This window comes from Perognathus longimembris, chromosome 3 (genome assembly GCF_023159225.1).
Source record: "Perognathus longimembris pacificus isolate PPM17 chromosome 3, ASM2315922v1, whole genome shotgun sequence".
In the NCBI taxonomy this organism is placed as follows: domain Eukaryota; kingdom Metazoa; phylum Chordata; class Mammalia; order Rodentia; family Heteromyidae; genus Perognathus; species Perognathus longimembris.
In genome coordinates, this window is record NC_063163.1 from 81,907,569 (window position 1) to 81,929,510 (window position 21,942).

At 46.6% G+C, this 21,942-nt stretch overlaps 1 protein-coding gene across 1 annotated transcript in view; it reads right to left on the reverse strand.

The window, feature by feature from the left end:
• Ccdc60 (coiled-coil domain containing 60) overlaps positions 1 to 21,942 on the reverse strand; it is a 127,063-nt gene that overhangs the window by 52,995 nt on the left and 52,126 nt on the right. Inside the window, exon 2 of the mRNA XM_048340705.1 lies at positions 12,243 to 12,334. Coding sequence (XP_048196662.1) covers positions 12,243 to 12,334 — 92 coding nt within the window. The remainder of the gene's footprint in view (positions 1 to 12,242; positions 12,335 to 21,942) is intronic.

A 21,942-nucleotide genomic window follows, 5' to 3' on the forward strand; every position in this document is an offset into this window, starting at 1 on the left:
TATTGGCAACAGACTCACCAGAGTGAGAGCCACCGGCACAGTGATGGAGAGGCTGGCGGCCACAGCGTGGAGCTGGAGCATGTGTAAAAGGCCTGCTTCCCTGGCCAGTCCTCTCGGGAGCCAGCGAAGGCCTCGTGGGAAGTGTAGGGTCCTTGAGGGTGTGCCCTTGAAAGGGATTCTGGGAGGCTAGCCTCTTCCTCTCTCTGCTTCCTGGATGCCGGGAAGTGATGAGCTTCCTTAGCGCAGGTCCAAAACGCAGCAGCGCTGACAAACTCTGGTCTGAAATCTCCAAAATCACGAGCCAAAAGAAATCTTTTCTCTCTTCAAGATGATTGTCTCGGGCTGGGAATATGGCCTAGTGGCAAGTGTGCTTGCCTCATGTACATGAAACCCTGGGTTCGATTCCTGAGCACCACACATATAGAAAATGGCCAGAAGTGGCTCAAGTTGCAGAGTGCTAGCCTTGAGCAAAAAGAAGGCAGGGACAGTGCTCAGGCCCTGAGTTCAAGGGCCAGGACTAGCAACAAAAAAATTGTCTCTGCTATTTTGTTAGAGTAAGAGGGAGCTAAATAACATGTTACCAGTAGAGGAAAGGCTGAGCCCAGGATATTGCCAAATAAAAAAGAGACTTGAAGAGTCCTGACTAAAGTATATGATGCAACTCATGCCCATCTAAGCATTGCCTAATAAAATAGATAAAAAGCAACCAAGAAGTCTGATTACCAGAAGTTGATTATATAAACGATTTTTTTTTACAATGGGTCATTAACCATTGTAAGGTTGCTGTGGTCTATTTTCATAAGGTTTATTTCGACTCATGTTTTTTTGAGATTTCACTTCCGTCACCCGTATAGTTATTATGTTTGTATGAATATTTGATATTAAAGAATTACTGTTGTTTTAGCTGAGGTTATAGTCTTATTAGGAGTCCTCATCTTCTCTCTGTAGTTTTTAAATTATTTACAGATAAAATATATCATGCTTCAGAATAATGTTTAAGTAAAGAAAATTGGCTGAATAGATGACCATTGACCTGAGTAATTAATGTACATATAAGGTTTCATTATACTATTCAGTACATCTTTGTATTTAAACATTTTATGCTAAAATGCTAAAAAAAAGTGAAGTCACAGGTTCACATATATTGAAGTTGTGGAAGATATTCTTAATATTTTGCTAAGTAAAAGAAAAGGATACTAAGTAATATATCCAAGATGGTTCTTTTTATGTGTATGCGTAGAAAATCACTGAATGTTGTATTCATGGGTGTAGTAGTTTAGTTTTGCCAGAGTTTATTGTTCATATACTGCTAAAAGTTACAGTGAGGCTTCAGAAACTGACCATATCTACTGACGTTGAACCTATGCATAGCCAGCGAAACAACAACCTACTTCTAGGTACAGTCCAACAGAAATGAATACATATGTTCATAATAGCCTGAGGTGGTATAACCCATGTGTCCACCGAGCCTAGCATGGATAAGTTTTGCTGTGTTCACATGATGAATGCTACACAGAAACGGAGACAAGATTTCATGGCCCAGTCTCAGAATCATAACACTAAGTGAAGATACTAGACACAGTAAGAGTGCCAGTTGTGCACTTCCATTCACATGAAACAAGGAGCAGGAGAAGCAAAGCCCAGGGTTAGAAGTCACCATTGGGATTTTCTTTCTGGGCCTTCGTGATTGGGGCAGAACACTGGCAAGTTCTCCGGGCAGCTATGGTAATGTTCCTTTGCTTGACACGAGTATGAGTTGTATGTTTGTTTTTCATGAAGAAAATTCGCTGAGCCGGGTGACTAATGATAGTGTATGCTTTCCTGCATTATGTTGTATTTCAATGAAAAGTTCAAGCCAATCACAGAACTTGCATTAGTCAGCTTTCCTCTGCTGTGACAAAATACTTGAGACAGTTGACTTAAAATAAGAATTTTGCTTGGGTTCATGGTTTCAGAGGATTCAGCCTATGGCTGCTTGGGCCCTGTTGCTTTGGGCCTGTGATAGGACAACACACAGTGGCAGGAGTGCCTGGTGGAGGACAGGAAGTGCCTAGAGGAGGGCAGGGCAGGAAGTGCATGGCAGAGGAGGGTAGGGAAGCAGGGAGAGAAAGAGAAGGGACCAAGGTCCCAATATCCCCTTAAAAAGTACACCCCCAGATATCTAACTTCTAAATAGACCCCCCCTTCTAAAGCTTCTGTCACCTCCCATAGGACCATGGGCTGGGAAACCTTTGATGTATGAGCCTTGGGAGGAGCATTGAAGATCCCAAACCATTGCCGAGTTCACTGTGTGCAGTGTCCTCTCTGAGTGGTGGGCTAGAGTCGTAGTATGCAGCCCGTGGTTATGTCCATTAAAGTGATGGCTCCTCTAGTACTCCTCATCACAAGAGCTTTAAAGTTCCTACTGAAATCTAGTCTTCACAGTGGTATTTGTAAGTGATAGAGCTGGGATTCAAACCCAAACTGTGTGGCTTTGGGTAGCATGGGCTCATGAGATAAACCTGGCCTCTGCTTGCTGCACAGGCTCTATCCTTTAGTGGTTCAACTGGATGTCTGTTCTTGTGGGGGATACATCTAGCCATCTTTACTTCTGCCTCTCTCCTCAGCCTGATTCCTAGAAAATGCTAATGGAGGATTCTGAAACATTTATTCATTCTTCCAACAAATATTTACTAAGCACCAAGGATGTCCCAGATGCTGAGACACGTGGAAAATACATTAGGAAGCAAAGCATATATGATCTCCATTCTTACAGAGCCTTTAGTCTAGTGTAGGAGATGGGTATTATTCAAAGCAGAACTGTCAAGCCACATACATTAAGGGAGCAACAGAATGTGGCACAAAGGCCCGGGGACGCGTGCAGTTCCCAGCGGTGCTTCTGACATGGCCTATCATCTTGGACCAGGTGATTCCTCTCTCTGGTCTTGGCATCCTCATTTGGGACACAGAGACCTTATACCAGAGCCTCAGTTCCCAAAGTGGCTTCCACTGATCACTGTGTCTTGGTTATACATGAAGATCAATGTTCCCATTGTCAAGTATAGCTTCAGTTGCTCACTTATAACCTCTTGATCCTTTCTATCTGGACACATATTCCAGTGGATGCTGGAGTATGCCACCAAGGCTCTCTCCCCTCCAGACGGGAGCTTTGCTTTTCGACTTGCTGTTGCTGAGGGCTCATAGCTCAGCCTTTTCCCAGCCCAGGAGTTTCTCTCAAATACAGGGGCAAGCTGGCATCTCATCAGCAGCCCCTTCAATTGTACCAAGATCTCATCCTCTTGCCTCAAACTGGATATCTGTAAAGAGCTATCTGAGCTCTGGAGCACTTTGGAGGGAGGTCACTTGAGGCCTCATAATTGTTTCTTAGCTCAGCTTCTCCCTCTGCCCATTCCTGCTTCCTGTCTGACAGGTGCTGTGCCTATGAGCACTCCCAAACGAGCAACCTGCCCACACATCTCTGTCTTGGACTTTGTTTTCTGGTGAAACTGACCTATAACAATTAGTGCAGAAGCAATCCTGGAGGTCGCTTCTAACAGGGATTTGGGAGCTGGACTAGTCACCATCCAACCATCCATGAGGATCTGGTCGAGTCGGGTGCTGAGCCCATCAGCACTGGCTCAGGAGAGCCAGCTGTGCACATCTGTTCCCAGCTCCATGCTTATTGCCCTCCCATTAGTGGTTTGAAATTGGCCACAGTGGAAATATTTACACCAGGGAAATGAGCATACACTACAGATCGAGACTTACTTCCCTCACTGAAGAGCCGGAGAGTAAACACTGAACAAGCAGCCCATGTTCTTCCCTCTAGAAGTAGGTGGAGTTCACATAGCCCCAGACATGCTGCAGTAGTGGGGTTGTCAACTCTTTCTCGAGGGGTGAAATGGGATGGGATAGCTGGGAGAGTAAGATGAGTGCAATAACTCAAGTCCGTACTGCACAGGGACCCAGTTGCTGTGGCGAGGGGAGTACATATTGAGCCACTAATCATTGTCAGCAATTGTCTCTAGGAAAAGGAAATCAATCCAAATCTTGGAAGGTCTGTTCCCCAAAGGGACAACTTATTATACAGAGCAGGTGGCAGGCACAGCAGAAATAATGGTCGGGATTGGATATTGTGCTGTCCACATCCCCCTCCCAGATGGAAGTGGTGACCCCTCCACCTGTGGAGAGGCTGTTGCCTGCTGAAGGCTTGTGGCTGAGTCCCTCCCTTGAACTGCATGGGTACAGAGGTGTGACCTCCTTGGGTTAGCCTAGGACATCTGAGAGGGGCATTACTATTCCCCCAGCTTCCCTGGGGATTCTCCAAGGCCTCTTAATGGATGGATCCCAGTCCATCTTTTCTGCTACCTGCCTGCAAACTTGAAGCTCACAGCCCATTCCCCCAAAACACCTCTTGTGGCATACACTCTACACATCGGTGGATGTGTGTTTGTCTTGTGTTTTCCTCATTGGACTAGCTGTCCAATGGTGCCTATCTAGTCTGTCACAGGGCTAGAAGTGGAAGCCTCTGGTTTGATAACTAGGGATTCCTGACTATCTGCAGTGAAGTAGATTCTTCTACTGTCATACTTCAGAGGGCTTTGAGATACTGCCGTGAACCAGGGAGCTCTGAGATGGGACTGCATTTTGTAGCACATCTGAAACGGCATGACTGCAGCACCCTTTTCTTCACAGACCATTTTGTGGGATGGGTGCTCTGGGAAACACACACTTGTAAACTTTGGGCAAAGATGACTTGTTTTCTAATGCAGCTAATATGCAATGGGTTTCTTTAAGCCAGGAGCTCCCTCTGTTCATATCTGGGGTGATTTTGAAGATGATGGAAGAATAATAATTATCATGTGTTGGCAGTATTTTATCTCAGAGCATTTCTTTGAGAACTTTCGCAAATTTGGAATCTCTCATTAGTAAAAGAATGGACCAAATTCTGACCTGGGTGTCTCCTTCTCCAGCTTCAACCTCTCTCCTCTCCTTTTTCTCTTCTTCCCACTCCCTTTCTCTCTCACACACAGTGAAATAAATTTCTGTAGATTCATTTACCTAACATTTCTGTTAAGTTTTGTGGGCTCTCTCTCTCTACTTCCCCTTGCTTGGGGTGGGGAAGGGGCTTGTCCGCCCCTTCCTGCGTGGTCCTTTATCGCTCTCATGTGGAAGCAATGGCCACAGGTAGCCTCGGTGGCGTGTGGTCGCAGGGTGCCCCAAGAATGACATGGATGCGTGGGCCCCTGGAGAAAACCTCTAGGGCTTCTGTTTATTCAAATGAGGAGCCCCCCAGATATACCCCAAAGGCAGGCACAAGAGAGGGGCCCCTGATTGGTCCCAAGGAGCTGTCCCTCAAGTGGTGTCAGGAGACTTCCTTTGTGGGCAGAGGTCCAGCCCCTCAAGGATGGGCCCCTGGGGTACCCCTCCGCCATAACACATGTGCTAGCCCCAGGAACAGGGGCTTCTCTTCCTGTTAAAGACAGGAAGGGGAGGGACAGGCCGAGGTCAGCTGTGGCCCCTTAAAGGTGCAGCTGACCCCAACAAAGTTTCAGTTCAGCAACTGAATTAACTCATTTATCCCCATAGGTAGAAGAATCTATTTGTATTTTATGGAGTAAGGACCCTTTGTCTATTGTCAGTGGTAGGTAGCAAGTATTTTCCTGGTACAGGATCATGGAAGCCTTTGAGAGTAGGAGATGGTGGACTGACAGCCTGCAACTAAGCAGAGACTCCTGGGACGAGAGGCTCGGACTCCCCACCCTGGCTTCTGTTCTTAGAGAATTGTAGAAGCTGAGGGAAGGAACTGTCACAGAAGAGGGGACTTTATATATAACTGTCTGTCTCATTTGGTACACACATATACACAGACACATACACAGACACACAGACACACACGAGCTGACCAAAGGCATTTTCCCATCCCACCCAGAGAAATTGAAAGGTTCAGAGAGATGGAATACCCAGCCCAAGTTCACTCTGCTGACAAAAGAAAGGGCAACATTTCTTGGTCTCCAAAGCTCATGTTCTTGGTGGCCATCCATGAATATTTTCAGACATTCTAAGGACAACTGCCATGAAAACAACAAAGATCACCTTCCTTTTTTCTTTTTCGGAGCTCTCCCGACATTCCTCCCTCATGTCCTCACCAATCCCACAGGGAAATGGCCCTGTTAGCCTCCCATCCCTTTCCCTGCCAAATGAAGCCAAGGTCATGAAGGTCAGAAAGAGTGAATTGATTCACTCATGGCCACACATAATCCCAGTGCCTAACTGGTAGAGTTGGCACTTGAATCTACAGCCAACTCCAAACTTAACAACAGACTTTCAGCTATACCAGGTGACCCTTTCAAGCCCGGCTATAAAACAGAGTATATTGCTTTGCCATCTGGGAAAGAATTTCTGAAAACAAAGTTTTGTAGAAACTGGTATGCAACCCAAAGTTCAAGAGTTCAGGATATTTTGATGCTTAAGATTTCAAAATGTGGTTCTCTGGTCCAGTTCTTTCTCTCTTTCTTTCTTTTTATGTTTGTTGTGTGATTCTCTGAGGCAGCCCTGGCCACAAAGAAAAGAATGAAACATATTTTTACCCCCCTCCACAGAGTGACTAGAGAACAGCAGAGACGAAAACTTGCTCTGAAATGATGGCTAACAAGAAGTATCAGAGACACACGGAGACATCAGAAACAGAGAAGATGGAGAGAGCCCCTGGGTCACATCCGAGATGATAAAAATGCAATTAACTTGAGCCAGGTTCTTCTAGCCCACAGCAGTGTCCCTCCCATTGGGTATGTGGCTGTGTTGATCAATTCTTGGCTAAGGACACAGGTCACCTATTTGTCTTTGTGAAACACACAGGGACTCATTAATGGCCACTTGCTGGCTGCAGGGTGTACGGGAGCCGTGACACCTATCTCTTCCTCATCGGTACAGTTCAGAAGTTTTAACCATGCCTACATTCATGGCACTAACGGGCATATAAATCTGTGATCTGAAACAATTCCGGAGATTTGAGAGCAGCCAGTCTGTCTGAGTGCAGCAATATCATTTCCCACCCACCCTCACTGTTTAAATTCATTGATTAAAACCCAGCCTTATCCATAAAGGCATCGGAGTTGAAGTCTGTTCTTTCTGATCTGTACCTCTAAACCTCAGTTTTGGTTAATAGAATGCCAGTATAGATGCCAAAGTTTCCTTGAAATGTTGAGCCTTCTGAGTGAGATATATTAATAAGTTAAATCCTATATCACAGTTTTGATCCTGGAGTGCTGGGCTGAGCTGAAATCAAATTTGGGCACTAAGAGGAATAATGCTGAAGTCCATTAGTGATGTCTGCCAAGGCCCCAGGAGGAAGGAGGGAGGCAACCGGTGCCATATACTGTTATCCTCACTGATGCTTTCAATGCAATGAGGAGTTTTGTCCATTCTTATCTCAAAAATGATTAGAAACCCACTTTACCTCCCAACCCAGACACAAACAACGATGCAAAGTGAATGCCATTAACATGATTAAATTCTGTTAACTCATAAAATAGCCCCACAAGTGAGATGGGATGATGAAAGCCTTATGCTTTCTATTGATTTCTCTGCATTTCGTGAGCTAGAGATCATCTGGTTCTGTCTGTTAAGCTGGTGTGCTCGCCTGCTCTGGAAGGGTTTAGTGTAATTGCACATTTGGGAAGGAGCAGGACGTGGACAAGTCTTGTGGGAATCCAGGATCAGAAACTTCCCGGAGAGAGAATCTGGAGATAGCTTTCTCTTTAAGAAGATGTGAATCAAGCAGACTTTTTCTATCAATGCATATCGATGCCCAGCATTGCACTCCCTCCACCCCAGGGAGAGAGAGAGCGTGCTGATGCTGTCATAGGCAACAGGATAGAGTCCAGAGGACGCCTGTCCAAGCTGCAGCAGAGGGATGCCTAACTCAATAAAAAGATGTTAAAAAAAAGAGCTTCTTTCTTTGCTAAAAATTTCCATTCGTTTATGTGTTTATTTTTTGGTGCTGGTCCACAGGCTTAAACTCAGGATCTTGAATGCTCTCCCTAAAATTTTTTGCTCAAGGTTAGTGCTCTACCACTTGAGCCACAGCTCCACTCCCAGCTTTTTTGGGGGGCTGGGTGGGGGAGGGAGGGGTTTTAATTGGAGGCAAAGAGTCTTAAGGACTTTCCTGCCCTTGGTTGGCTTTGAATTGTGACTTTTCAATCTCAGCCTCCTGAGTAGCTAGGATTACAGGTGTGAGCCGCTGGTTGCTGGGCCCCTTATTTATATTTCATTGCCTTACTTCCGTTATCTTCCAAGAACAACTGGAGAGAGTCAGCTTAGATTTCCTAAACAGGTGCAGAACCTGCACCTCACCGGGCCTGCTGCGGGTGGGGGATGGCTGTGCATCTCCTCGCCACCGTTGGTGTCTCATGTCAGTGGTTTCTGCTGCAGCTATGTTTGTTTTCCTTAGCACATCTGCAATAGCAAGTGCTGGTGGCTTTAGAGGAAAATATGTCATTGGCATCAGGAACCGGCCAAGACATGGGCCGAAACAGAGGCCCCCATCTTCAATGTCTGCCAGCAGAAGATGGGCCACTTAGTTCATTACGTGCTGCTTAGCGCCACCGAACATCTGGCAGAACAGGCGAGGAGAAAGCAGTTAGACTTTTATTCTCCTTAGCATCATGTTAAATTGGCCATGAAGCCAGAGATGGTGCAATTGAATTATAAGAGGGCTGGAGTATTAAATAAAAATCCAGGAGACAGTCAGGGTGTTTGGCTCAAGGTGGGCTAGACTCTAATAGGAAGTGAAACAGATTTTAACAAAACATAAGTGGAAAAGACAACATCCTCTTTGCTAATAATTCGCCTCATTTAATGCTGGGATTTGGACTTGGGTGTGTGTATATGTGCAGGGAGGTGGTGGGTCTCGTAGAAAGAAGTGACTCTCCTTGGGAAACGGAGCATTTTCTCCTGGAGGAGGTTTGCAGATTCCATAAACGCTGGTGAGATCCAGGTACCTAGCCAGGTAGAACATTTCATAGTTGTTTTCTTGGTTTCTTGCTTGTGATTTTCCTTTCTGGCAATTTTCAAAATTCTCTCTCCTGTCCAGCTTTGCCTTTCCATCTGATGGAGATAGAGTCTGGCCTTTTCTAGAGCCATATGTCTAACAGGAGTGATGGGCTCGGCCTGCCAACTCCAACATGACAGAGGAACAATTGTCCACATCACTTTTTTTTTTTTTGCCAGTCCTGGGGCTTGAACTCAGGGCCTAGGCACTGTCCCTGAGCCTCTTTTTGCTCAAGGCTAGCACTCTACCACTTGAGCCACAGCCCCACTTCTGGCCTTTTCTGAGTAGTTTATTGGAGATAAGAGTCTCACAGACTTTTCTTTCCGGGATGGCTTCAAATGTGACCTTCAGATCTCAGCTCCCTGAGTAGCTAGGATGACAGGTGTGAGCCCTGGGTACCTGCCTCACATCACTTGAGCCTTCTCCAGTCTCCCCTGCTAGTGGACATTTCAGCCTTCGCCCTCCTCAGGGCATTGTCCCTCATGGTGTGCTAATGAGTGCTTAACAACCAGTTCTCAGAAGAGTAAGGGTGGCTGATTTACATGTCATAAATAATCCCACCATGACTGCTTTCGAGCTTCAACATGACATTCGACATTTGTCAACCCAGAGCTGGGAGAGGATCTTCTGCAACCTTCTGTAGTATTTCCATCACACACACACACACACACACACACACACACACACACACACACACACACACACACACACTGTAGCCATCAATAACCTCAGAAGCCTAGGTGACAGCAAAATGCATTAAGGCGTCGGGAAAGGATGGGTCTCCAGTGTTTATGATCTGTGTCTTTGTATAATTTATGCAATTATAGACATGTCATTAAATTTTTAGCAACTGCTCTGCCCAGTAAGTGGCTCATGCATTTCCTGAAACTTCAACTACCTGTTCTGGGTGTGAGCTGGCTCCTTGTCTCTTGTGACCCTGCTTTGGCTGGCTCAGCCTGCCTTGGGCCGGCCTCTGAGGCTTCCATAGGTCCGTCTGTCTCTGAGCCCTGATGACTTTATCAGCTGTTGGTTGGCAGGAGGCAGGCATCGTGGAAGACTCCGCTTGTAAGGCCAGAAATTCTGCTTTGAGCTTGGGCCTGGTTTGGTATCCTTTCCTTCATGACAGCCATCTTCAGCTGTTAGGAAGGGACATGGTTGTCACGGCAGTGCGTGGGCATTCTTGATTCTGATTGATGGGCGCCATGAAAAACAGCTGGTGTGGTATTTTGGATCTCACATCAGACCTAGCTTCCCTGGAAAGCCTGGAACATGTTCCAAACCCCACAGTGGGTCAGAGTGCAAATCCTTTTCAGGCGCCTCCCCAGCCTCTTTCTTTGCCAATCTTCCCCCTCACCCGTCCCAGAGCCCCATGGCTACCACAGCACTCACCTCAAGACCCCTGCGAACTTGGCTGTAAATGTGGTAGAAGCCAGTCTGTCCACAGCTCACAGAGGGCCCTTGTGGGTCTTCATCTTGGATTCAGAGAGCCAGCTGCAAACGGCTTCCCCTAGCTCAGCACTGTGCGAGACTCCAGATGGAGGAGCCCCATTGGCCTCCTTGAGCCGGGAACACCATCAGGCAGGATGACTTCAGTGTAGATTTTTACATCACGAGACTGCTGGGCACCCACGGATGGTGGGGGGCCCGCAGGACAGAGGTTCATGGCCTCATGTTCTGGAGGCTGGGAGTTTGAGGTTGTGGTGTTGAGGGGGTTGACAGTGGGGCCATGTCCCCCGGAAGCTTCTCTTCCCAGCATGCTGATGACCAGCTTCTTGCTGCGTCTTCCCTATACAGCTGTCCCCGATGTCCCTCCCTCATCACAGGAAGACACTGGGCAAATTAGATGGGGGCCCTGTGCTTCTGTTTTGTTTAACTTCCATTAGCAATTAGTGGCTCTAGCTCCAAATAAAGTCACCCTGGAGATTAAGGCTTCAAAACAGATGATTTCCCCACCTCCACCCCCCAAACCAGGGAAGAAGAGCATAACTCAGTCCATAACAAGAATTAAACAGACACTTGAAATATGATTGGCCCAAGTGAATATGTGCTTTAAGTATGAAATACACCATATGCATTAAAAAATCACCCATTGTTGTAGTGGTAAAGAATAACATTAAATGACTTTTTAAAATCCTGATGACATGTTCAGTGACAATGTTCTGGATATATTAGGTTAAATTACATTGTTAGAATTGCTATTACTTGTTTCTTCATATCTTTTTTTTTTAAAAAACAAAACAAAACAATGTGGCTAGTCAAAAACTGAAAATTATATCTACGGTTCCTATTGAATTTCTGTTGGATAGCAGCTGTCCAGGGGCTCTCAGAGAGTAGGCAAACCCACCTTCTGTATTAGAGGAATAAATTCCACCCTCTCAGACCTTTCCCACCTGCCCTAACCTCTTCCCTCCCCTCAGCCTTCCATGCCTCCTCTTGGGTTCAGCTGTCCATTCTGGGGAGCTGTACTGAAGAACAGAGGCAGGGAGCCCAGGGCAGATGGAGGTCGAGGGAGTTCTGAGCATGCCTCATGGCTTGGAGTGAGAGATATCCATACATCAACTGTCCCCATTGCTCACCAGGAGACTCTGATCATCCCAACTCTCAGGACAAAGACAGAGGAGGGAAAAGATTCCATCTCCCAGCCCAGAGGCAGATAAAATATGCTCCCAGATCCCAGTTGGCTCAGGGCATCAGGGAGGCAAGTGATGGGGACCAGGCAGAGAAGGGCTCTCAAGGCCACTGAGGGGCCATATCTGTGGGTCCCCTCCCTCATTTCCTCTTACAACCTCATTTCACAGGGAGTGGTGACTTAGGCAGGTGAAATATCCACTCCACATCACCAGCGGGGAGATGGTGGCGGTGGTGTCTGTTGCCCAGTCTGTCTGACCTGCTGAGGTCATAACATGGGCTGGGAGTGAAAAGGGAAGCTTTTTCTGGAATACATGGGAAATCCCTTTAGTTGAGTCAGGCCCAGGAAGAGGGAGTCCCCAGGCAGAGGGAGTTCCAAGTGGCAGACCGGCCTGAGTAAGCTCCCCCCCCACCACTGGAAAAGTCCAACCAAGAAAAAGTTTCTGTTCTCTGCATTGCGACGGGTGTGTGTGGGGGGAGGTGGGGGAGTTACTCGTGTGTGGTCATCACAGCCCCTCCCCACAGCCCGGGCACCCCAGCCATCACGTGATCTTAGGAGTCAGCCCTGGTGGGGTTTGCTCACCGACTTCGCATAAGGTCTTTCTTGAGGCTCACTATTTCCTTGTCCATGTATTGGATGCTCTTCATCGGCTTGTCTTGAGTCTGATGGGAAGACTGGAAGTGAAAGGGAAAAAAGGAGCATGAATGTCTTTGTTTCAGAAGGCATCAGATGATGGAGGCCCTCCTGTTCATCTGCTGGCTTTCCATCACTACAACACATGCCTACATAATCAACCAAGGAAGAGAAAAGCATTGTTTTAGCTCATGGTTGTCAAGGATCTGGTCCGTGATCTGCTGACCCTGTTGCCCTGGGCCTGTGGAGAGGCAGAGCATCGTGGTGGGAGCACTGTTCTAGAGCAAAACTGCTCACCTCGAGGCCAGGAAGCAAGAGAGAATGAAGACAGAACGAGTCTCCCACCATCCCAGGACCTAAGGACTTCCTGAAGGTTCCAGCCCCACCCCAAAGCACCCCACAGAGGCCAAGTCATAGCATTCAAGATCCACACCATAGCAGCACCTGTTCAGAATTGCCAACCCAGGTGCACAACATCCATTGCTCTCTCAAGAGAGGCCACGAGGTCCTGGGGTGTAGCAAGGGTTCTGAAGCAGCTGGACCCAAGCCCTGACCTTTATTCTGACCTCACTGGGCCTCAGTTTCCTTGGTGGACTGGGGAATAATTTCTACCCTGTTGTGGGGATTAAATGACTTGCCAAATTCCTGCCACATAGCAAGCATTTAATAACCGGCAGTGACTTACTAGCATTACACTGAAAGAAAAGTAGATAATTAAAATCAAAATAATGATTCCCATGGAAATCATTGGCAGCTGACTTAAAGTGCTGATTCTGGTCATGGTAAAGGCGCACATGTACTTCCCCCCGGACCCCCACAGCAGGATTTTAGGAATGGACTAGCTCTACAATTCATGGGGTGTTCTTTCCCTCCCCTCCTCTCTTCTCCCTTTCTGTCTGTCTGCCTGTCTGTCTGTCTGTCTGTCTGTCTGTCTGTCTATCTCTTACCTTAACAAGACATAGAGTGAACACCATAACCCATAACCTTATTAATTGGGGGTTGATACCTGGTCAACATTAACTATATTTTAACATCAGAGCCACTTTTCTCTGCCCCCATTTTAGAGACATACAAACCAGGTGATAACAGAGCTGAAGAACAATCACTTATGTGTAGTAATGTCATAGTGTGGCATATTATTCATGTGCAGTGATGTCATAGCATGACAACTACATGCAGTGGTGTAATGGTGCATGTGCAGTGATGTCATCGTGTAAGACCTATGTGCAATGATGTCATTAAGTGTGACACATTGCTCATGCAGCAATGCTGGTGTAATCTATTGTGCTACCAGTGGTATAAAAGTAGAGCACAGCCGGGCATTGGTGGCTCATGCCTGTCATCCTAGCTACTCAGAAGGCTGAGATCTGAGGCTCACAGTTCAAAGCCAGCCTGGGCAGGAAAGTCCATAAGACTCTTAACTCCAGTTAACAACCAGAATAATGGAAGTGGTGCTGTGGATCAAAGTGGTGGAGCGCTAGCCTTGAGCAGAAAAGTTCAAGGGCAGTGCCCAGGCCCTGAGTTCAAGCCCATGCCCATGACTGACCACAAAAAAAATGTAGGGCACATAGAATTACATACAGTATATGCGACTTGACAACAAGCCAGTATACTTTTGGTTTAAGCATTCACTCTACTCTCATTATTTGAGAGCATATGCTTTCTACTTATAAAATGTTTATTATATGATAGCTACGTGCCAGCAGCCCTGCATGCTTCATGTTTAGCTAACTGCATCATTTTCTCTTGTGTTTGATTTATGTCTGGTGTGGTTTTGCTCATCATGGCTCTAAGAGCAACACACATTCTCACTCACACAAAATCACATAACCTAGGTACATGGCTATGCCATAGACACCCACCTTTCACAGTAGTGCAATAGTGAGAAAACAACTAAATACCCAGCCATGGCATTGTGGGGAGAAGTCAGGTCTATGCGCACAATTTCATATGAAGGATGTGAGTTTTATTGTTACGACTTAATGTTGCTATAGACACTTATTTATGGTTGTTGGAGAGTGGCAATGGAATATAATTTTATGTGAAAATACAAGTTACAAAAATGAAGAGAAATTTGATCATAGAGACTTTAAGATTTATCCTGATAAGATCTATAGAAATTTCTTACAAGTGGTGTGTTAAAAATTTTGATATACAGCCAAGTATATGTGTGATCATATAATAACTTAGAAGGTAAATAGAGTGAATCATTAATAGAGATGTTGTATCAGGGTGTTTGGATTGTAAGTAATTAAACTAACTTTTTGCTTGGCTTATTCTGTTTCCTATTTTTCTGTAATTTACATATATTAATTCTAACAAAACAGTAATGTTCTTCATGTTTGTACAGCAGTTTTGAACAATTCTTTTGATGCAGGAAAAAATATAAATGTTTAATGCTGATTTAAATTGAGTTGTCTAGGGGCGTCTGGAATGATGTAAGTTAATGGTTCATTTTAAGCCACTGTATCAGGCGAGGTATGGACAGGAAATTGGAGCTCACATGGGTGGGGGTGGGATTGGCACAGGAAATTTAATTCTGGGGAAGAGTTACATAGGTGTTGGAAGAGGTTCCCAGAGGTTTTTGCACAGCTTAGATGCATATCCAGAATGAAGATAATTCTTTCTTAAAAATCATTATAAAAGCCCGTTGTGTCAAGTCAGCTTTCTGTCACTGTAACAAATACTGAGAAAGTAACACTGCAAAGGGCCAAGTTTTGGACATTTCAGTCAGGATTGATTGGCTACCTTGTCTGGGTCCTGGGCGAGGTGGCACATCACAGCACTAGCACAAATACTCATCTCAGGGCAGGGCAGGGAAGGAGAAAGCAAGAAAGAGACCAGTCCCACAATTCCACTGAGGCCACACCCCCAATGACCTGAAGACCTCCCCACTGAGGCCATGCCTCCAATGACCTGAAGAACTCCCACTGAGGCCATGCCTCCAATGACCTGAAGACCTCCCCACTGAGGCCATGCCTCCAATGACCTGAAGAACTCCCACTGAGGCCATGCCTCCAATGACCTGAAGAACTTCCACTGAAGCCACGCCTCCAATGACCTGAAGACCTCTCACTGAGGCCACACCTTCAATGACCTGAAAACCTCTCACTGAGGCCACGCCTCCAATGACCTGAAGACCTCTCACTGAGGCCACACATCCAATGACCTGAAGACCTCTCACTGATGCCATGCCTCCAATGACCTGCAGACCTCCCCACTGAGCTCCATCCCTTAAAGGTTCCATCATCTCTCAATGATGCTTTTAGCATACGGGCCTTTGGGAGGGTGGTCTAAATTATAGCAGCCATGTTTCTAGAGTGTGCAGACCCTTCCCTCTTCTCCCAGTTTCTTTCTCTGGACTATCATATGTTCCAGACCTTTGAGGGCCATTGTCTCCTCTAGCAAAACTTCACCCTTCCAGGGTCCCACTCCCCTGGGGCCTTATGCGCCTTGCTGATAGCAACATGTCTTCCTACCAGGCAACATATTTTTCCAAACAAGTCTACATTCAAGATTTTATTCTGGCTGTGAAACTGACTAATGGAAATTGTAGAAAATCAGGAAATGATAAAAAAAAAAGCCAATTAGGATAAAGCATAATATAATTTAGCCATCATCTCTGTGATGGTCTTTGTTTTGCACTCTGTCACTCCTCACAGCTTGGTGACACTAGAGCCACCGTGGGCATGGTTAGCTTTGATCTCCTGTCCTTGCCCCCCTAAAGTGCGTCACTCCATGAATGTGTCACTCCATTCTTTGTTTCCTGGAAAACAAAGTCAGGCCTCTCTCTGCCTTGCCCACCTTGGCTGCCTTGCATCTGTGTCAGCAGCATCCTTTCTATGAGATTTTTTTTAAAAAGAGACCTTGAGAAATGCCATGTGCTGTTGGATATTGTGTGAAGTTAGGAGCTGGTAAATGTGGGGATGGGGGTGAGTATGTGGATTCATAGAGGAGCCTTAGGTGGCCATAGTTTTGGCAAATATCCTCATATTTAATATTCATGAGTTGGGGATGCTTCAGCAATAACATCTGGAAGTGGTTTTGTGTCACCTACAGAGTTGGGAAGCAAGAAGAGACAGGGTTGAATTGGAAAAGCTCTGTTGTTCAAAGAATATGGGTTTGAGTCCTGGCTCTGTTTTTCAGGAGCAGAAGGACCTTGAGTGAGTTGTGTGCACTTTCAGAAACTGAGCTTCCCCATCTGTGAAGTGGAGATAATGTTAATTCTCTCCATAACATTGTGTTCACTTGTGTGCCATGATTTATCCTATGGGTGTAATTATTATATGAAATACGTGATTGGTTCTCGCTATATTGGGATTGTTATTTTACAGGGGAGTAAGTAAATTGATGTATCATGGAGTGGAAAGGTTATTTTATAGGGGAACAAGTAAGCTGACGTATCATGGAGTGGAAAAGCCTGCATCTGAACTCAGGTTCAAGCAGTATCAAAGCATGTCTTCTCCCTCTTTCCCTCAATCCCTCCCTTCCTTTGTGATGACAAGTTTCAGTATTTAGCCCAAGCTGGCCTTGAACACTTGATCTCCTGCTACAGCCTCCCTGGGTGCTGGGATTACAGGTGTGTACCACGAAGCCTAGCAAAGCATGCATTCATATCAGCTATTTTATTCGTCCTCCCTGACCCCTAGACCTGATTCTCATCGGCCAAATTTTGTTAGATTACATCATAAGGATTTTCATACAGCAGAAAATCAGAACGACTGGCTGAAGGTCTTGGCCAGGGAGAGCCAATCTTCTAAATATCTGTTGTTCCTCTGTGTTTTATGACAGGATGCGCCGGGCCCATCTTTGTTATTTCTTAAAATATGATCTTACTTGCTCGAATCAGATTAAGATGGAAATGAATTCCTGTTAAGTGTGCCTGGGCTGATTCAGACATCAGAGGAACAGCCGGAGGTGCTCTGTGCAGTGGGGAGGGGGAAGAGACTGGAAAGAGATCAGCAAGGAGCAGGCAGAAGGACTGGCAGATTGCTGACTCATGATGGAGAATCAGTGAGAAGAGCAAAATACTCCACCTACAATACAGGCGGGCCAGTGGGATCATCAGGATGGGGGTGAGATCTCGCTGGAGACCTTAGTTTGCTCATAGTCGAGCCTTCGATGGCTTTATCATGGCATTGGGCACTTCAGGGGAGGAGGCTTATTCTTTTGGTCATAAAGCTCCCCTGAACTTGGGACCACTCCCTCATGCAAGCTCTTCAGGCAGAAGTAGGAATGTTCTAACAAGTTCTTTATAAAGGCTTTCATTGTGGAAGGTAGAAAACACCCATCCTTCAGAACATTTAGACTCATCCCCCTCCCCCAGTCTTCTTAGGGAGTCAGAAGAAAGGAGCACGGGTTCTGGGGGGCTGTTGTAGGAGGGGACTGTCAGCGGGGAGAGGGATGAGCCCCCTGTTTTGGATTTAGGAGGGACTGACTCTACAGCAGGAGCTGCCAAGAGGGACAGACATGGAGAAGCACAGATTCCGGGGAAGGGAGCTCTTGATATCCAAGTCCTGGTTCTGTGCCTGAGCTCCCCGCCTTGTTGCTGGAGGAAGGAACTTAGTGAATGAGTCCCCTGGGTTAGTGCTTAATTACAGATGGGGACACACAACTTATATTATGATAAGGTCTGGTGGACACTGGTTGAATCACCCTGGCTATGCTCTTCCTCACCAAAGCTGGGCCAAGCAGGGGTGTTGTACCCCCAAGGTCACGCACAGGGTGTAGGAGGGTAGGTAATCATTTCTCCCTGATGAACCTTCCTTGTTTGGCCTATGTTAGGCCATTTCCTTATGTGGCTTTGTTCAACACTCACATCAATCCCAGGTGGTTTCCTTATTCCTCTTTGGCCCAAGGGGAAACCCCACTGCCCAGCTGAGCCCTGTATTCAGGGTCACACCAATACTAAGTGGTGGAGCTCAGCATCCCGTTCTTGTCCTGCTGCCTCATCCTGATCTAATCCTGGGGTCAGTACACCCTGCCTGTTGCTGGTGTTTGTAAATTGCAGCTGGGTTGGAACGCAGCCATGCCCTTGTGCTTGCAGCTGTCTGTGGAGATTTTCCTGCGCCCACAGCAGATTTGAGCTTTCCTCAGAGCACTCACGCACCGCAGAGCCTCTAATGTTGACTCTCAGCTCCTGGACAGAAAAAGGTTGGGAAACAATTGTGTGTCAATCAAAAACAGTACCAAACATAGAAAGGAAAAAGTTTGCTGACCTCAGAGCTAATTGTCATTGTCTTTGTTCCCTAAAAGAGCTCTCAATTCTCTGGTCTCTCCATCTGCATGAGAGAAGGACCGGTGTTCCCGCAGGCCCTCAGGAGAACTACACACACAGTCTCCCATGCGCACCCAGCCCACTACTCCCTGGCCCAGCAGGCTCCACCCACCTCCCTGCAGCGACCTGCGTGTGCCAGGCGATTTCCAATCACAGGTCCTGCTGTGGTGTCTTCCTGGGAAGCCACGTACTTCAATGTGCTGGCTCTGACTCCTTTAACTCTACTTGTTTTCACTTCTTGAAAGGATCATAGGACGGTGTTTAGGCTGGAGAGCCACACCGCCGTTCGTACTTGAATCTGAGTGATGGAATCTCTCTTTGTGGGGAGGGGATGGTCAGTGGACTGATTATTGCAGTATTGTCAGCACTGGGCTTAACATTTTACACAGACAAGCTCATCTGCTTCCCCCAGTAACTGAACAGGATGGTGGTTAATAAACCCTTTTATGAAAGGAAAAACAGGAAGTATATGAAGTCGCAAGGTCATGTCAATGGCCAGTGGGTCAGAGCTGAGACCGGAGCCACCATCTCCTTGCATTTACCAACAACCCTGGGCAGTTGATCCTCCTTGAAAACGCTGAGCCTTCTGATCACTGTGCCGGAGGGAGAGACATAGTGGCACTGCTTGTTGTTTTAGTTCCTTGTGTCCTCAGGAGGTAGTTTGTTTCCAGAAAGGGCAAGGAGAGCGAGCCCTGCAGAGGCAGAGGAGATTCCAGGGATTCATCCTGGACAGCAGGGAGCTTTGGGACAGGAGTAAAGCCAGAGGTCTCAGTCTGAGACACCCCACAAGCTTTTAAAGGGTGATTGCTTGGTTCTATCCCTGTAGGGGTGTGCAGTGCAGCCATGGGTAACTGTCATTTTCACATCTTGAATCATAGACCATATGTGAGAAACATAACTTGAGTGAGAACACAGGATGTTTCCCGCGAACTCCTTCAGGGCAGAGACCAAGGCCATCAAACACCTACACTGAGGTCAGCAATGTGGCACCGCGGCAGCCTAACAGTAGGTGGCGCTAGACGCCAGAGCTTTCAATCAAGTCCTCTGTTCTCCATATCTTTCTGGGCCTCCCTCTGCTCGCACTTGATTGAAATGGAAATTGGCTGCCAGCGTTCAGAGTACCCCACCTCTCCCCACTGTCTGCCCTGGGACCAAGCTGACATGCCAGCCGCCAATGTGCTATCCACTCAGTTAAAAAAAATAATCAAATGCATTAATTTCATAAGCTCTTTTGAAAGACTAGATAAGAAGGGTCAGTGGGGCCCAGCTATCAGACACCAGCAGCCAGGGAGAATCCAGATGATGGGCTGGGGGCCTGCTTTTCAAAGCCCTGGGGGAGACCTGGGAGGCGACAGCCCTGGTCTGTACTGAGAACCGTGCCTAGGGGAGTCCTGCTCCATAATTACAACAGCACTTCAGTTCCAGGTGTCTCAGAATGCACATGGCCTCCACTTAAGTGCCACAGATGGCATAATTCCATTCTTGTATTATGGCTGAGTAATACTCCGTTGTGTACGTGTGTGTGTGTGTGTGTGTGTGTGTGTGTGTGTGTGTATGTGCATATATAATTGTTTCTTTATCCATTTATTTGTTGATGGCCCACTGAAGCTGATTCCACACATCTGGTATTGTGAAGAGTGCTTCAACAAACATGGGTGTGCACCTGTCCTTTATCCACGCTGGCTTTCTTTCATCTGGACACATACTTAGGAGGGGGGTAGCTGCATAAGAAACTATTTTTAGTTGTATGAGGAACTTCAAATCCATGCTGGCTTCCATCTTGCACATATAAATTCAAATCCCCGCCATCCGTGCATATAGGGGCTCCTCTTCCCCCACATCCTTGCTGGCATTTGTTGTTTATTGTTGGGACTTTCTTGGGTTCATCTAGAGCCTGCATCTGATCATTTCATATGCTCAGTGCACTTGGCTACTTGGTCTCAGGTCCTGTCACTCTCCCCTTCCTGAACGAGATATTCACGCCCAGGGAGGGTGGGCAGGATCTTTCCCTGTGGCTCCAGAGGGTCCTCTGGCGTTCTATGCTGCGATTTGCATCTTAAGATTTTGCTCGGATTCGTGAAATAAAGAAGAAAGTCAAGTGGCTCCAATGTAAAATCTCTCTTGTTATATCCCATTTACCTCTCCGCTCTGTTTTGTATTCACATTTTAAACATCATGCTCAAAGCCACTGATTTAAGTGGCAATGCTTTTCAGGTCATAAATTGGTTTTTATTCTCTCTCTCTCTTCCTCCTCTGGTTTCCAGTCTTGCAACAATGCCAGGCAGAGAGTTGTTTCTTGGCAGTTGTTTGTTGAGTGAGCAAGTGGATAAATGGATGGATGGATGCGATTGTCCAGTTGTTGATTTTCAACTTCTAGACCTAACTCAGTGACAAAAACCTGGGGAAAAAAACCCAGTCACAGGTACAGAACAGAAAAAGCAAGCTATCGATCCCGACAAGGTAAGAGACACTGGGAACGCTGATAAGAGCCGCATTTCTTCCAGGGGTGAACAGAGCAGGAAATACAAGGGTGGCATAGTTTTGAAAAGTTACAGAATTATCTAGCAGGGAAGTAAAAGTGGCAAAACTTTTGATGGGCTAGGAACTGCTGGTGGGGATGGGGTGGGTAGTCTCAGAGAAAGCCCCTCAAGTCCTAAATGTACAAGCCGAGATACACAAGGGGAAGCTTGAGCAATGTTGCCACCATGGAGCATTGGGAGAGAGCTAAGAGCCACCACTTGCCTGACTGGGTGATGGCTTGAAGGATTCAGAGGAGGCGAAGGAAAGAGACTCTTGTTCCTTCCTAGGAGAAGTCACATGCTATTAAAAAAAAAAAAAAGTCTACCTATGTTTTACATTAATTTTCTAAAAATCTAAAGAGTTCAAGAATGCTAGTTGAATTAATATACAGAGCTCCACTTTGTTCCTGGGAGGGGGGGTTGGGGGGTGGGGGAATGGAAATAAAAAACCATAACAAGCCCCGTCATATCCATCCTCATTTCAGAGTCAAGACGAAATTAATTTAGAAAAGAAAATACAGCCGGGAGCGGCCTTAGCAACCTCAGGAAATTCGGGGAAATGTAATTGAGTAAGAATTATCTCCTTAATTACTTCTGACCAAATCAATAACAACGCTAGATGAGAAGGCAGGGTCGCCGCCAATGAGGATCATGCTGTGGAGACACTAATTGGGGTTCAGACTTGTATGAAAAGCAGAACGCCTTCGTTCTTGTAGTTAGCAGGCAAGGTGCCTGGCCTGGCCTGGCCTGGGCTGGGCTGAGGCTGGGGGTGGGGTGGGGGAAGTGGTGCAAGTGGAGACAGGACCAGCCTTCAGCTGGTAGCACAGAGCTTATTGACGGAGGGCAGGGTGCC